This window comes from Anas acuta, chromosome 1 (assembly GCF_963932015.1).
Source record: "Anas acuta chromosome 1, bAnaAcu1.1, whole genome shotgun sequence".
NCBI lineage: Eukaryota > Metazoa > Chordata > Aves > Anseriformes > Anatidae > Anas > Anas acuta.
In genome coordinates, this window is record NC_088979.1 from 80,225,130 (window position 1) to 80,241,527 (window position 16,398).

Below are 16,398 nucleotides of genomic sequence, written 5' to 3' on the forward strand. Positions count from 1 at the left end.
CCTTACAAAGTCCTGCGACACAGACATATTCAAACAATGTTTCCAGTGAAATAAAAAGGAGTTATTGCAGATTTGATGCTCTCTCATGTCTTGTCATCCACAGAGGAAGGAGCTGATCTAGAGGCATGCATGAATGTACACCCTTACGAGATATTACCTAGAACATTATGTGGGCCTAATGCCCAAATCATCCAAAGGTTTATTGTTTTTTATATTGCTGTGTTTAAAGAATAAGTGCAGATGCTTGAAATGAGACTATCACTCCTAGTTATTTGCATAAACTTGCAGAAAAATTTGGTATCTCATTATAGAGATTTTCAAGTACAGATAGTCAGGGTACCTGAATACAGCCTCCTAAAGCACCATGTGTTAGAGTGTAACACCCATAAAAATTACATAAATCATAGAGAAAGAACTGTGCCAATGCATATTTCCCATGCTTCTGCTAGGAAAATGCAGTTCTGAAATTGGTGGTGTTACTTTCAGAAAAAAAGAAATAAAGATAAAAAAAGCAGGAAAGCCCCCATAAGAATTTCAACATTCCTTGAGTCTCTTTTTCTCTCTCAGGAGGCTTACAAAACTCTGTTTTATAAGTTTAGAAAATAGCTCCTAATAACACATCATCTTAGCTAGCCGCAAAGTACCTCCAAGTAGTTAACTTTCAAATAAAAGAGAAATAATACTCATCTCTCAGCTATAGCTATCTTCAATTTAGTTAAAGAGACAAAACCAGTATCTATGTTGCTGGTATCTTCTCAATACAAGTCTCACAAATGACAGATTCCACTGGCAGTCAAAACCAGCACACAACACTGATAGCATGAACAGACTATATGACATTAGGGGTGTCGATGGAACAGTCAGTCTAATGATTTGTGGCTATAGTTATGCTCTCCAATGTATGTTTTTATTAAAAGACATTTTTAGGATGCTCATTACAAATAAACTATTACCAAATTACCTGGGGAAGAAATATTCATTCATATGGACAGAATTGGGGCATTCCATCCCTAACGGTATCACTTACCTTTTTCATTTATAGACTACCAAGCATTATAGAAGCCAGAGCTGAAACTACGTCTATACAATTAGTTCTTCCAAGACTCACTGTGCTTATAACAAAATAAATTCATGGTTCAAGTTATAGGCAGCAGTTTGCAGTCTCACTGAAATGCCCAACTGCACTTAATGCCCTTCTTCCCTTTCCATCACACTAAAATTGTTAACTTCTTTACAAATATTTTCATTCAGGTTTGAAGGAACGTTACCTGTTATCACCATTAGCAGCACTGACCACATGACTAGGTCTCCGGTGCCACTACACATACCACACATGAATAAGAACTCCATTACAAAAACAATAGGAAAATATTTCATCATTGCATAAGCAAGGTTTCTCAGAATTTTATTTCTGTGGGATGGAATAAAGATAAAGTTACCTTAAGTGGAAAAATGCGAGGGAAAAAAAAAAAAAAGAAAAAGCTACAAGAAAGAAGCATAATTTTCTGCCTTTCACTGGCAGGGTGAGCTATAGAGCCTTTGGTAAACTTCAGCTGAAATAAGCTTGCAAAGATCTTGGGAGCCCTTTCACTTTTATCTGTTGCAGAGATCTCAGAAGCATACTATATAGCAATGAGCATCTGAACTGTTGAAGATAGAAAACAGACTGTAAAGGAAAAATTTGGCGGGTAAATGTGGAATTATCCTGAAATATGTCAATACAATCGATTTTTTTTCTTTTCACTGAGGATTCCAAATCGACCACTGAATTAGGAGGTAACAAGAATATCTATTTGAAAAACAGAAAATAAAAAAAAAAAAAAGACCGACAAGTATCCATTTGATATAACAGCATACTTTTGGTTCAGGTTATTCTTCAAGGGAAGCTATAAATAGGATAACCCACTACCATGCTTATACTATTGCATACTTAGTTACCAAACATGCTTTTCACCTGCAGCAGTACTGGCCCACTGTAAGTGAGAGAACAAAGTCCATGTCCCAGTTCTGGCCTTTTTCCCTTTGGCTGCTGGGGCAGTGGGTGACGGAGGTGATAGTAACATGCTCAGCACCTGGAGGGAAAAAGTGCCGCATGTCCCACACCAATAATTATGAATCCTTAAATCTACTGGAGGCATTAAAGAAGGCATGGCACTTTAATCCCTCATTTAAATAAGCACAGCCACTTTGGAAATGTTTGGTTACTTTGCTCAGTTTCCACATCTAAAGACAAAAAAAAAAAACTTAATTCATTTGGAAATACAAAGCCAGTAATCATCATTGCCTGCTGTGTTCTTGGTCTGTTGCAGCTGGGCAAGTCTTAACTCAGGTAGCATCGCCAACTAGTATTGCCAGTACTCACTTAGCACCATCATCTGACCCTTTCACAAACTAAATTAAAAACAAGGCATTCAAAAACACTTCCAAGAAAGAGATAAGAATGCACTACCCTCTCAGTGTGTTGGCTAAGCACGCAGACATACATCCAGAACACCAACAATAATTGTTCTTACTTGGCTTTACTTGTTCTTCCTGTGCTGTTCCAACATCGTCAGAATCAGACAGTTCCTTTATGAAGTTGGAAGGAAACATGCCCGTCTTTCCATTAAGTATTCCTTCCCACCAGCCCTCTTCTACCTGCACCAAAACAGAAATAAATTAATAAATAAAAGGGTTTAACATAAGCAACACTTTACAGAGTTACATTACATACACGATTTTCAGTAACACCAGCAATGATTTTGAGCAGTTCTTATTAATTTCAGGTATATGCATACGGCTAAGGCTCCAAGCTGAAGCATTTCTCTCTTTTTTCCTCTTTTTTTTTTTTCTTTCTAAATTAAAAGATGCCCATCTGTAAATGTTAGCAGTGCTGGTCCAGTCAGAATCATGGACAAACATTAAATAAAAGGAAAAAAGGACAACTTTGAGAGCGCAAGGTGTCTCCACATTGCAATTTTTATGGAAATCAGTTCAATCCCTAAATTTTCAGTGCACACTATTCTCCTACTCATAACTGTCTTAATAGCCACGATTTACACATTTTAAGACTTTCAATTTCAGTCTTAATATAAATCATATGAATATTGCTGCCTTCTCCAGCAAAACCAGAAATTCTCCATTTTAAAAATTAAGAATGTTGTCACATCATTAAGATGTAAATGTAAGAAATCTACAGTACTTCCACAGAACAAACAGTATTGACGCATATTTGCCTCTAGAAGAGTTACAAAGAGCTGCTGAAATAAATAATGATAATATGGTCAGAAAGCACAGACACTTCCTAGCTGAATCCCAAGAGAAAATACCATTTAAAAATGACTAACTCCCTCCTAGATAACCCCATTCAGGATAGAGTGGCAGTGTCATACAATGAAATGACAGCCCTTAGAAACCAGATGCCTTTAGGTTATAATAGGGCAGCAAGAAATGACTTACTAATGAATCAGCTGAAACACACCCTTGACAGATAAACATTTTTCATCTGTCAGACACTGTTCATTCACCAGAAAAATGACAGGGGAGGACAGCACCAGTCTGTGATACATTAGCCTCCAATACTGTTTGACCCACCTCTTCCCTGTCCCCCCTCCAAACAAGTTATGAAAACCTTATGAAAAAGTTATGTTACAAGTTGAGGGTCTTGACATTTACTGTCAAAAAACAAACCAACCCCTTAACTTAAATGGTACCAGCTAACTAATAGTGGGGGAAAAAAAAAAAAAGTTTCGTATCACTTGTCTGTGAAAACATTGAGTTCTTAGAAAATAGACATTATTTACCTTTATACAACACAAGCAAAATTTTTGTCAAACTACAGAAGAATGGTTACATTTTTTTTCATTTTAGCTACAAGTACAATTCTATTATAAAGCAAATTGTTATTACTTCAGGGTCAGAGTATTTCCTGTGTTTTTTCTCCGTCTCCATCCTTTTTAGCACATTTCCTGTCCTCCTTGGTTATTTTTTGTTTAAATTTGAAAGCAGTTCAGGCTACCAGAGCTATTTTCACTTAATCTCAGTATCTGTCCATGACAAATTTTCTCTCTTTTTTTCCCACCCTAATGCATCAGTAACATCCGTGAGGTCAGGCAGAACTTTGGCAATAATGGCTATTATCTTGCTGATACTTCTGAGAAGACGATGCATACAAATCACTCAGTGACTTCAGTGAAGCGTTTTACACGATAGTCTCAAAGTCTCTGAATGCTAATGTTTGGTTTTGTTCTCCCCAAACTAAAAAAAACACACAGAAAAATGAAACTGAAACTGTATGATCCACAACACTTTGCAGTCTCTACAAATAATACCTTTAAGTATCTATATATTTATACAGAAAATACACAAAATGGCCAAGACTCTTTGACTATAACGTATTTCTATTTTTCTGATGCACTATACCCAGATGGCTCTATTGATTACAGCTAAACATTAAGCTGTAACTGCATTAGCTGATTGACCAGAAGATTAAGCACAGTGGAATTACACAGTTCCCAAGACCTCTGCTTTGCAAGCTGTTGTGATGACTTAAAAGAAATAAGGTGACCTATACCACTCAGCTCCATCTCTCCCTCAAGTATTTCTCCTGCTTCCTTCTTCCAGGGTAACACTTCACAGTTTTCTTGTAAGTTAACATTAGCACTCTTTATGTGGGGATCCATATGTACATGTACAGAAATACACATGCACATAAATCTATAGATATCTACATTGGATGCAAATACACTCACAGCATTCATTAGCTGCTAACTTTTCCAGCTGATACAAGAATGAGTTATGGGAAAATACCATGCTGTGTTTGATAATTTTACAAATTCAGAGAAATCTGAAGCCGTAACCAGATTCTTTCCAAAAGAAAACACAGAAGGTTAGCAAGACATCACAGGCACAGGTCAAACAATGCATGCAAAAGATTTAATTTTTCATCAAAAGAATGAAAAACTCGAAGTATTTTTAAGCACTAGAGCTACTTGCTAGATGCTTTTATCAGCCTCAAAACACACCAGCTAGAGATTAATCCATATAATAAAAACGACAGTAAAATACCCCCAGGATTTAGTTATCCCAAATAGGGGAAATCCATTGCCATACGGTTTGAAATGCTGCAATAATTCCTAGCCAATAAAACCTACAAATGAAAATCCATTATTCATGGGGGTAATCCATCTGGAGGTACAAGCACTCAATAAAATTTGTTACTATACTATTATAACAAAGTGCTTTCAGGATTTATGCATTTAGCTCCTAATTTATGCTCAGCATTCATGTACTGAACCAAACCAAAGAGGAGGATTCATTCAGTACTCAGTGGCCCTAAACCTGAAGTTTTGCTATTCATAACATCACACGCACCAAGATAAGCTCAGTCTGAATGTGAAATTTTGTTTTAAAGTTAGAACAATCTTTCCCACATGCTCATGTAAGTGGCCATAGCCAGAGATGAAGAAAACATTTCAATAAATGTTTTCAATGTGTTATATCTGCTTAATGTCTTTTGGGAAGGCATGGCATGTCCTTGTCTTGCCAAGCCCCTAGGCTGCCAGTAGGGCTGTCACACCACATCTGAAGAGCAACAATGTACAGGAACCTGACTGCAGATACTTCGTTACTCCAATTCACATATTTAGGAGGTAACACATGCATCTGACTGCAGCACACTGGGTGTCAGACATGGGGCAGGGACAGATCAAGCAGCAGACAGCTATAGGCAATCCAGTGACTGAATGAGATTGAATGAGACACAAACGACAACATAACCAGAGAGTGGGGCATCACTTCTTGAAAAACACTTTCCATTAAGAAGCCTCCCATTTGGGACTGAACGGGAAATTTAATCTACAAAATATTGAAGCAACTCTCAAATGTTCTTCCAGTATCATTTGGATTATTTCTTTTTTACATTTTCAATGAAGAAAGAATATTTGTACTATCTTTTTAATTGAGTTGCTCATTCAGTAGGCCGTGTTTGATGTAAGCACTTTTTTTTTTGGAAACCATAAAAGAAAAATACACATAAAAAGCATTCAAAATAAACTGTTTTACTTCATTAGAAAATGAGTGCTTAATCAAATTGTGTTTGTTATAGCTACTGCTACTTATGAATAATAATAATCACATAAAGAACAAATAATGAAATGTTCAAGAGAAATACTGTGGAAGTGGGCAGATAGGAAAATAACACAGAATTATACGCGTGGGACATTCAGACATGCAACAAGAAGTACTCAAAGGGTACACATATGTTAGGACATTTAGCTTCTTAGAAATCAACAAAAATATCTTGAAATCATCCTATTTCCACATTTAAAGTACAAAAAAAAGAATATAATACGACAGCAGTTCAAGCCTTCAGGCAAACATAATAGTTCTATTTCAAACCGTGAAAGCAGTTTTATTCTACAGCTGTAATGCAACCAAAGAAAACAGAAGTGTTTCAGTAGGTCACTGGGACTCCAAGATTAAGTTATTACAAAAGTGAGGAAATGTTACTACTTGAGGTTTTCTCCTCATGGCCAATACAACCATCTCAAACACCCCCCTCTAAAGAAAGAAACATCAGAGGGTGCATCAGCCTGACCTGTAGTGCAACGTTTTGTTTTGTTTTGGTTTTGGTTTTTGTTACAAGCCTTCATTACCCTTTCAGGGAACTCGGTACTCGTCCACAATGGGGTAACCAAGAGGAGCTGGAAATGTTGAGGCCAACTATCAGCATTTGCTTGCTGGCATATCTAGGAATGGTACAGTGGCTTGCTTACACCTGGCTATATAATTACTAGGGTAAGTTGTTAAATGATTAAAATGTTCAGCTCTTCAAGCATGTTTCCAATAAACTTCTGTATTTGCTTGTTCCACAAGCTTTTCTACAACCTTCAACTTTGCCCATTAGGGTTTAGCGCTGCTAATAGATGACTTATGGCTCAGCTAATACAAGCAAGGAAGGAGACTTTGAGTCAGGAAAACTTTCGGGGGGGGAGAAAGTCTCCCTGGATAAGAACAGTCTTTCTGTGCTGTTAAAACTAAAATATAGTCCCAGGAATAAAAGCAGTGCCAGACATAGGCAACAGGAAGGAGAGAGGCCCAAGGTCAACAAAATTTCCTTTGCTTAGAGAAAAGTAGAGCACAAAAAGCAAAGAAAAAATCTTTCCTTATTTCATAAGTCCTAAAGGGAAGATCTTGAGGTTGAAGGACACAAGCATACGTGTGCTGAAAGGAAATTAAAAATAAATAATGAAAAAAAAAAAATCAAGAGGTGAAAAAACATATCATACTCAAAGCCAATGGGAAAAGACACTTTGGAAACAAGACCTCAGTTGAATGTGGTGCCTACAGTGCCACTTGATGGCTTGTTCTGAGACTGCATCAGCACCAGTCATAGCCATGAGATGCTGACCAGCCCCTGGGGTTCTGCTACAGCACAGCTAGGAGCTGTTTGACACTTCTGGTGCAGGTTGGAAGAATTAAATCTACACAAGTACTTTGTGTAACGGATTCCACTCTGCCCCTGAGATATTTTTCAATGTCAAAATGCTTTGTGTGTTTTGTTGGTTTTTTGTTTGTTTATTTGATTGATTGATGAACATCATTTTCTAACTAAGAAACTGAGGGACAGAGAAAGCAGTCACAGAGAACTGGAGTGACCCTAATACAGAGTTACAGGTATTTGCACTCTTAGACCCACAGAAGACCTGCCTACCACATGAACTGCCCAGAGAAGCAGTAGTCATGGCAGTTCTTTCAAACAAGCTGTTGGCAGAGGTTGAGGAAAAACACCTTACAACAAGATTTCACAAAACAGTAACCAGGAGACCTGGAACCTCACTCCCATCTGCTTTCTTGCAGTATTATACATGTACAGTTCTGAAATTGTGGCGCGGACTGTCTCCTGTCACTATTAAAAAATGTCCCCCTTTCAACTCTCCAGTTGTCAAAATATATTAACTGTAGGGAGAGTCCAGCTCAATTCCCAGTGTTCATCTTGTTCTTGGAAACGGGATGAACCACTTTATATCATTTCAACAAAAAAAAAGCCCATCCACAACCTTGCCCAAAAGGAGCGCTAGATTTGTAAAAAGTTGAGTCTGATTTTTTATATTTTCAAATGAGTTTTTAATAGGATTTTATCATGTCATATATGGTGCTGTTAATTAAAAGTCAAAGAATAAGCTCGGTGGTATTACAGCCCATCTCAGCCAAAGGCTTATTTGTGAGTTTAACTGCATGCACTACACATTGCCAAAAAGCAGGATGAGGCCACAAGGTATATAGGAGTACAATGACAGAATAATCCCAAATGCCAGCAGGCTCAGCACTGTTGAATGACATGCCAAATGTCCTTACTCTGATGCTACAGGTTAATTGTCTGGTATGCTGTGGAAGTCTAAGGGTAAAAGATGACTGGGATTCAGATATCTGCATTTAATAAGACAATTAGTTCCAGTTGTATTTTGGGACAACTGTAATTAGAGTTATAACTAATGAACTAGGAAAATGAATAACAAGCAAAAAGCTATCAATCACACATTAAATGTGAATATAAACAATAATGAAAATGCTTCTCTTGTTAGTTTCAAACGCATTTTTAATTTAAATCTCTAATTAATGTCTCATGGGTAGCAGTCTGCACTAATGGAAACCTCTAGTTTAACAACAACCATTTTTATCTATTGTTATGACTATTTGATCTTATTATAATTAATTTCTATTTAGAAAATAGGAAGGAACTGTGAACACAGAGCCTCCAAGAATATCTATCTGATGACATTATAAACCCTGAAAGCAAAATTCACACTGTTTTTTCAGCAATTCAAATACTCTCAAAGAATTATTAAATTCTTTGCTTAGAAAATTAGAACACCACCACACTTGTTGTTCTAATCCACTGTGCAAACCCAACCCACTTCTAATACAACAGGAATTTCCGATAGTGTCTACGACTACCACAGACATGAAAGCTCTTTCTAAAAGTATCTTATCTGTTGGCACCAGGACGAATGACCATCAGGAGCTTAAGATGCCACTGCACCTCAGGTGTTTCATAGCACCCTGGAGCCAAGTTGGAAGAAAGAAAGGCATCCTCATGCTCAGCATGTCACCATGGGGTATATGACTGTAACCCATCTTCACTGGAGGTCTGGGGAAACACACTTGGCACTAAGGAAGGCAGCTGAGAAGCAGACTTGCATTCCTTTCTGCCAACCCTCTTCTGGAAGCAGTAACTTTCAGGGGGAAAAAGAGACAAAGGGGAGAAAAGAAATAGGAAAAAACTCCCACTGCTGGGTCTGAAGACCTGACTTTGCTAAAGGATCTCCGTTCCAAAAACCACACACACTAACTGCTAAAATTTCTTTCATCATCCCATTTGTAACAAATGTCTGAGCACAGTCCTTCTCTTTAAAGATGAAGCCAAATTAGCACAGCACTCAGTACAGGAACCAGCTTTTCGGGGAAACTCTAATGGGTTGTCAACCAGAAGTGACACTTTAAACAGATCTTTTGCTAAATGACTGCATGAAGATACACAGACACTATTTTGATTTAAACAATATTTGTTTTTGTTTGCCATAAGTCAGGAATTTATTTATTTATTTCCAAATAAACAGAAATCCACAGAGATTTGAGAAGACTAATCTAAGTCAATTAAAAAACAATTAATTCAACTGATACAACTTTCTTATGAGAACACAGCATGGTTTGTGCCCTTGGAAAACACCTTCAGTCATTTTCACAACTCAAGAAGCTTTTTTTTTTTTTTTAAAAAAAAAGGCCTTCATATCATACATTTGTCATATGAAATAAGTAGCTTTGAATTGTGACAAACACTGTGAATCATATTTCAACACAATGATCTTTTTATGCAGCATTATCTACAAGCAGAAGGCTAAACAATGAGATAAGTACACTGGTTTGTGCAACTCAGAATCACAGAAGCATTTAGGCTGGAAAAACCTCTCAGATCAAGTCCGACCATTAACCTAGCACTGCCAACTCTACCACTAAATCACATTGCTGAGCACAACGTCTACACTTTCTACATCAAATACAGTTCCTTTTTCAAGAGAAAAATTCTGCTGTACTTTCTCAAGGAATTAACACTACTATGGCAAGGGCAAAAGAAGAAGTAATAACAGCAAGTGCTCAACATCAGCTGCTCAATATCAACCACAATAGAAAAATCACATAATACATCTTCAGGTGGTAAGAACTTTTTCTCCAAATTCCTTTCTTTTCCCTCTTCCACTGGCTGATCTAGTTTTACCCAGAAGAGGCAGACAATGTCGTGGATTGTACAAACACAGTAGATGATGCCTAAGGCAAAGATTATGTTTCAGAAGCTGACAGAGCAGGGTATTTCCTAAGGTCAGAGTGGGCACAGCCTCACCTATGTCAGCTATTCTTCAGAATTCACTTACGGCCAGCACTTCAAACTAGCCACAAACCCTCCTCAGCACTACAGAAAAAATACTTCCAGTATGGTATTCTGTAGAACTGTCTAACAAAGAAGCAGCCCTAGACAATATATTTTCTGAAACCTCAGAATCAGCAAGTTGTCAATGCTTTCTTCAACAGTAGCAACTCAAGGCACGACTAGAAGTTTAAGACTGCCAAAACTGTAAAAAGCAATCCAAGTGGGTTTCATATAACATGCCCTTAGTTACGAGTGCACACATGCAAGTAGGGAAAGGTTTCACTTTCACAGTTCCACACCTTTTGGTTTTAATGCAAACACTTTCAGTTTCATTTGGATTTAAACAAATCCATTATTTCTAGCCAAGTTGGTCAAATTTATAAGAATACAAGAGATGCATTTCATGCAAGAAATCTAGTGTCTTATCTAAATTATTTAACCATTTGATTCATTAGGTAGAAATAATTCTTAGGTTGGAGATGAGGAAGTGGTTTTTATTCCGTTACTTTACTCTTGAAAGACATGAGAGTGTCTTTTAAGTAGGGCAACTGACGGAAGATACTTGCGTGGCCATGTGAGGTCAAATGTGCTTCAAATTGCATAACAAAAACGTTTCACGTGCTGCCAAAAAGTGCATTATAACATGGAGTTTACATTGTCTTCAAAATGTGCTCTTAGGTATCTTACTGTCTTGAGATCCTACATTGCAATCCCTCCTCACAGACAGAATAAGGTTAAAGTGACACATCCTGTCTTGTTCCAGAACAGTGTATAGAGCTGGTGTGTGTAGCTAGGTTAAAGGGGAAAAAAAACAGTCACCCAACTTCTTAGAGTCAGATTTGATAACTTAGTCACTCATAATAAAATACTGGATGTCATCAAGACTGCAGCAGAACTTACATGCTTTCAGAACTTGTTTCCTAAGTGATAAATGGAGGAAAAATAAAACTAATCATGTATCCTTGACAAGAAAACAAGTATTGGCTTATCAGCTGCTGAGTCACAGGAAGAAAAATCCTACAAATATATGATACCAGTCGAAACACACCCTTCACTGGATGCTTGAGCGGACTGAGCTCTTATATCTTTTTAAGGCTAAGTAAGTAACGACTACATTATTTTAAATGCAATCTACTTAAAGGCTTCATGTTAGCATTTCCAGTTTTGGTTCTCATGCTATTCAGGTCAACAACAAAGTTCTAAAGTCTCTAATGGAACAAAAATGAAGAATTAACAACATTCCTTGATCCTGCAACAAGATTCACCCACGTAAAGCATCTTTCTGGATCTCTGTCTTAACTTTCATAATTTGTTCTTAGTCCCTCTTAGGGACGTACGCTCCTTTTCCACATCCACTTCCACTCAGAATAAGTACATCTCGAGTCTCTAAATAATTTGTTTTGTTGGTTTTGTTTTTTAACTGATTACACTGAACTGAAATTGTTAAAATTTGCAGGCAAAGATGACAAAAGGTGAATGTCATGGCTGAACTCCAGAGGACTTCAAGTAAATCTCTTAAATGCGTTAAACTCAGTAAAGGTAATTCTTCTCTGTGGCTGGCTCACTGAAATTAAGAAGAGCCTTTTCTGCTATCATATTTGATGTTAAAGATACAAACTCAATAGCACAAACTGAGCATTTTCACTGCATTGAACTCAGAAGCAACATCTGATTGAGTAAAAGCAGCAGAACTGCTACAGAGAGAAAAAAAAAAAAACTTTCAAAACCCATAAGCAAACAACCACATCCCCTCACCCTCAAACAGTAACCCAAAACAGATATGTAAGTGTGCCAGAGAAGAAAAACATCTGTTTTACATCGTGTCTTTAAAACACATCATATCTAAGAGCTTAGCATGCATAAGATATGCCAGAACTGCATGCATGTATATTCCATTAAAAATCTGCTTACCTCTCCCACAACTTCAATGATGTCACCAACTTTTAATTCCAGTTCGTCTTCATTTTGAGGCAAATAACTGAAAGCCACCTGACATCTTCTTCGTCTGTTTCTCTCTCCTGGTGAAAATGAAGGAAACAAAGAAATTGTAAAATGAAAACAAAATCCCATACCAAACATAAGCCATGCAAAATGATTAAAGATGAAGATTTATTTCAACTGTTTTTATAATCTGATGCACTTAATATCATGCATCATCTGGGTGGAAACAAGTTGTGGTGATTTTTTTTCCTATCTGTGATATTATTTAACAGTGAAAACTTATAAACAATACACATTTAAAAAACTTATAAAACTTATAAAACAATACACATTTATACATACATACGTGTGTATGTATGCATTTGTATTTATATACACACATTTTGAAATTGTAAATTGCGTATTTATGCACTAATATTAGATTAAGAAAACACAAGGAAAACTCATCCCAAACTCCCCTCTTCCCAAATAAAGCTTGGTGTGTGACTGGGTTAGTGTGGTGAAGATGGGCTAATGCTGACAATCAACCAGCCACTGGAAACGCTGTTATCAGCCGTTATCAGCCAGCTTTCTCTCCAGCTCTGACGTCCAGACTCCCCTGGGAAGCTGGTATGAGGGTGCATCTTTGGATGCATGACTGCAGAGAGGCTTGAATTCACAGCCTGGCAGTGGTTCTGTGATATATGCACATGTACACACACGCTACTTCTCTTAACAGTTGAACATGCCCAATACACCCCAATGTAATTGATCACACACTGTGCTAGAATGGCCTTAAGACTGACATTAAATTACAAATGGATCTCATGGTTAGTCTGTTATTTCCCTTGGAACAACATTTCTTGATAATACTACTCCAGGGAAAATGGGTAATAACAAGTTACAGAACTTTTTTTTTTATTTTAGTCTATTAATAAAAAACAGAGAAAGAAGGGAGAAGGGAAGCCACTGAATTTGGCTTTTTAGTGCATTATGACAGTATTTTTCACAGCCACTGCAATTTTTCCTGAGTGGCAGCTTTTTGAATGATAAAATTAATAGCTTAATGCAATGTAACCAAACTCACTCAAATTGGCTTTTTTTCTCCACCTACAGATGACTGATCATTCTTCACCATCTAAACTAAAGTGGTCCTAAAATGACAATTTTACAGAGCCACATTCAAAATAACTTAAATATAATAAATACCTTCCATACCGAGAGCTTCTTTGATAGTGCAAAAGTAAGAGGGCGGCTATTTCCCCTAAAGACAACATTCTCCCTATGATTTCTAACATCAAGTAGGGATTGTTGCCTGATGTGACAGATGTCAGTCGCCACGCTATTTAATAATCAATACCGCGTGACTCTTGGAGAATATTTTTGAGTTCACTACGAGTGAAAAATTAACACAGTTCTGGAGGTTAATAACAGAATTGCACAAATCCATCCCATTTTTATTTATTTATTTATTTTATTACTGCTACAGTAAATCTCGAGAAAGTCAACATTTATCTGTTAGCCTCCTGGTTGTCTCATTTCTCACCCTCTCTTCCTGAATCTTTCTTTAAAGAAATACCTAAGTGGAGCGTAGCAAGAGGCAGAAGCACCAACCAGTTCCTTTGGTCTAATGCAAGACACAAGAGACCCAGCAGCAAACCCTCTTGGGTTTAAGCAGAAGATGCTGCAGGGCCCCACGTGCCTGTTTGGAGCACTTGAGCAGTGCAGGAAATGGGTGAGGAGCTCTCCAGCAAAGAGGTATCTGTTTTTTCTTATATTAAAGCAACACGGGTAACACAGCAGTATGAGTTTCTAAGAAAACAGAGCTGATAGGAAAAGAGGTCAGAGTGAACAAGCAGTGCAGATACAAAACTGTTAGTAAAGGAAAAATCCTTTTTTTCAAATGCAAATGTTTTCCCTTCAAGGTTTACTGTATTCCCACCCCAGCATCATATATATTTTGTTTGTTTCTTAACTAGCACAAAGTCTCCAAAGGCAGTATGCTGAGGAATCACAAAGCAAAACAACAACAAAAAACCGAGACAACTGACAGCAAGTTTAGACAGAAAAAATGAAGTCTTGGTCTTCTTTTGGTATTTTCTCTTCTGCTGATATTGCCATTTACTGCAGAGTATTATTACAGTTGAAGCCTAACTGTTGATCATCTGAGATCTAAATGATGCACTGTGACCTTAAAATGTAAGGAATTTGGCTAATCAACATCAATTTAATTTGAAACCATGTAGAGAAGTAATTTTGCAGTGAAGACTCCAGATACTCTGTAATCTTATCCAGTTTTTTTCTGACTTGTAAACTCACAAAGATTTTTCATTTTTCTACATACTTAAGCATACATGTAAGTTGAGTTCCTTGGCAGTGAAAGGTTGTTGAGTAGTGAGAAGGCAGGAAATAAACCCAGGACTTTAAAAATTGGAAAAGGTGTGCTGCAAAGTCATCAACAGGTTTTGAAAGGCTCGAAAGAAGAAGAAGAAAACAAACAAACAAACAAACAAAAAAAGAGCAGTGAACTTTTACTGGCCCACACATAGCAATTTGTGGCAAGTAACCTGCTGCAGGCAACAGCATACAGTGCTCTTCCTGCTGGTTGCAGTTCTAGACTTTTTAATTTCCTGTAGCTGTGGCCCAACATCAAAAGTGTTTTGAAGGTAAAATGCCTATGAACTGCAGGATGGGAACTTAGCGAGCTAAACTGTATTTGGACCAGGCTACCGTGCAGAAATAACATCACTCACCCTTGTGAAAAACATCAGCTCCCACTTATACAGTGATAATAAACCTTGAAGGAAAAACATTCGCATGCCTAGTTTGTGCGGTCTTTTCTTAAAATAAATCATGCAGCTACAGAAGAATTTGCTGTGCATGTACCAGCCACGGCAAAGCATATTGCATCTGAAGCGATGGCACCAAGAGCTCGACAACTCCTGCAAAGCGTGCGGGACTTTGCCCTGCTCCTTGTAAAGGCAGTGTTAAAGCCACTGAACCCTTAAAAAGCGTGGGCAGGTCTACCAAGGGAGCACAGATGGACCTTGTGTGCACTGTGAAAGGTGCAATGTCACGATGCATTTCAAGAGCAGTGCTGGCTGCCTGCCTTGTTCGCAGCTGCCCATTGCCAGCTCCCGCTCACCCCACCTGTGGCTGAGGTTCCCTCTGCCCTGAGCGGTGATCGGCTTCTGTAATTGCTCCCCAGAGTTTCACACAGAGCAAAACTTGGTAGTTTAGCACGGTAAACAACAGACTTAGTTAAACCAGCTCCTTTTTGTCTCTATTTGAAGGTTCACCCCTCTCAGCAGAGCTGTCCCTGAGATGGATGGCTGAATCTGAGCCCATCCCCGAGGAGCAGAGAGAGCCTAGTATCTCCAGAGGGTATTCGGTGTCATTGTAAAATAGACAACTAAAATACATCAGATGAATGACTCTCTGGAGGTACATTTTTCTATCGCTGTGATTAGACGAGACTTCAACTTGAACTTTAAAATGTCTAAATCTAGGCCAAAAGGAACGAATGTACATTTAAAGACTAGGAGAAAAAAAGCACCTTTGAAGGAACAAACCTAATTTGCTTCAAAGTGGTGTTTGATCAGGTTATAGAAATGGTGTGGTTGCCTGTGATAGCAGGAGACTAGGCCTTGATCCAAAGGGGTTTCCTCCAGTCGTGCAAATGCAAGAGACAAGGATTTATAGACACTGAAGGAACACCCCAGCATCAGCAATGAAGACAAAAGAGACGATGGCAAAGCACTGTCATTCAATACCCACCTTCCTGAGGCTCACCAAAAGCCGAGCCAATGCTACACAAGAAGTCACGCTGGGACTTAGACCCTGCCATCAGACACAGGAATCGTCACCGACTGACAGTGTGGGATTTGATGACATGTGCAACAGCAGCAGGGTAGACTGGAAGCAACCTACTTACAAGTAAACTGGGAATTTCCAATCCAAACTATCTTTTTAATTCTAAAACCTTTGTTATGAAATGTATTTATACATGCATGCATGTGTGAGTAGCTCTTTCTGCAGAGCCTGCTGTTCACTGATGCCAATGTCTTTGTACC

At 38.0% G+C, this 16,398-nt stretch overlaps 1 protein-coding gene across 6 annotated transcripts in view; it reads right to left on the bottom strand.

Annotated features, from left to right (window-relative positions):
* The window catches only part of SH3KBP1 (SH3 domain containing kinase binding protein 1), a 218,063-nt gene that overhangs the window by 95,836 nt on the left and 105,829 nt on the right, over nt 1-16,398 (bottom strand). For all 6 annotated transcript variants that reach the window (XM_068684265.1, XM_068684257.1, XM_068684249.1 and 3 more), the window contains 2 exons: nt 12,317-12,423; nt 2,514-2,637 (listed from right to left, as the gene is read on the bottom strand). In XM_068684265.1, the coding sequence (XP_068540366.1) occupies nt 2,514-2,637; nt 12,317-12,423 (231 nt within the window). The remainder of the gene's footprint in view (nt 1-2,513; nt 2,638-12,316; nt 12,424-16,398) is intronic.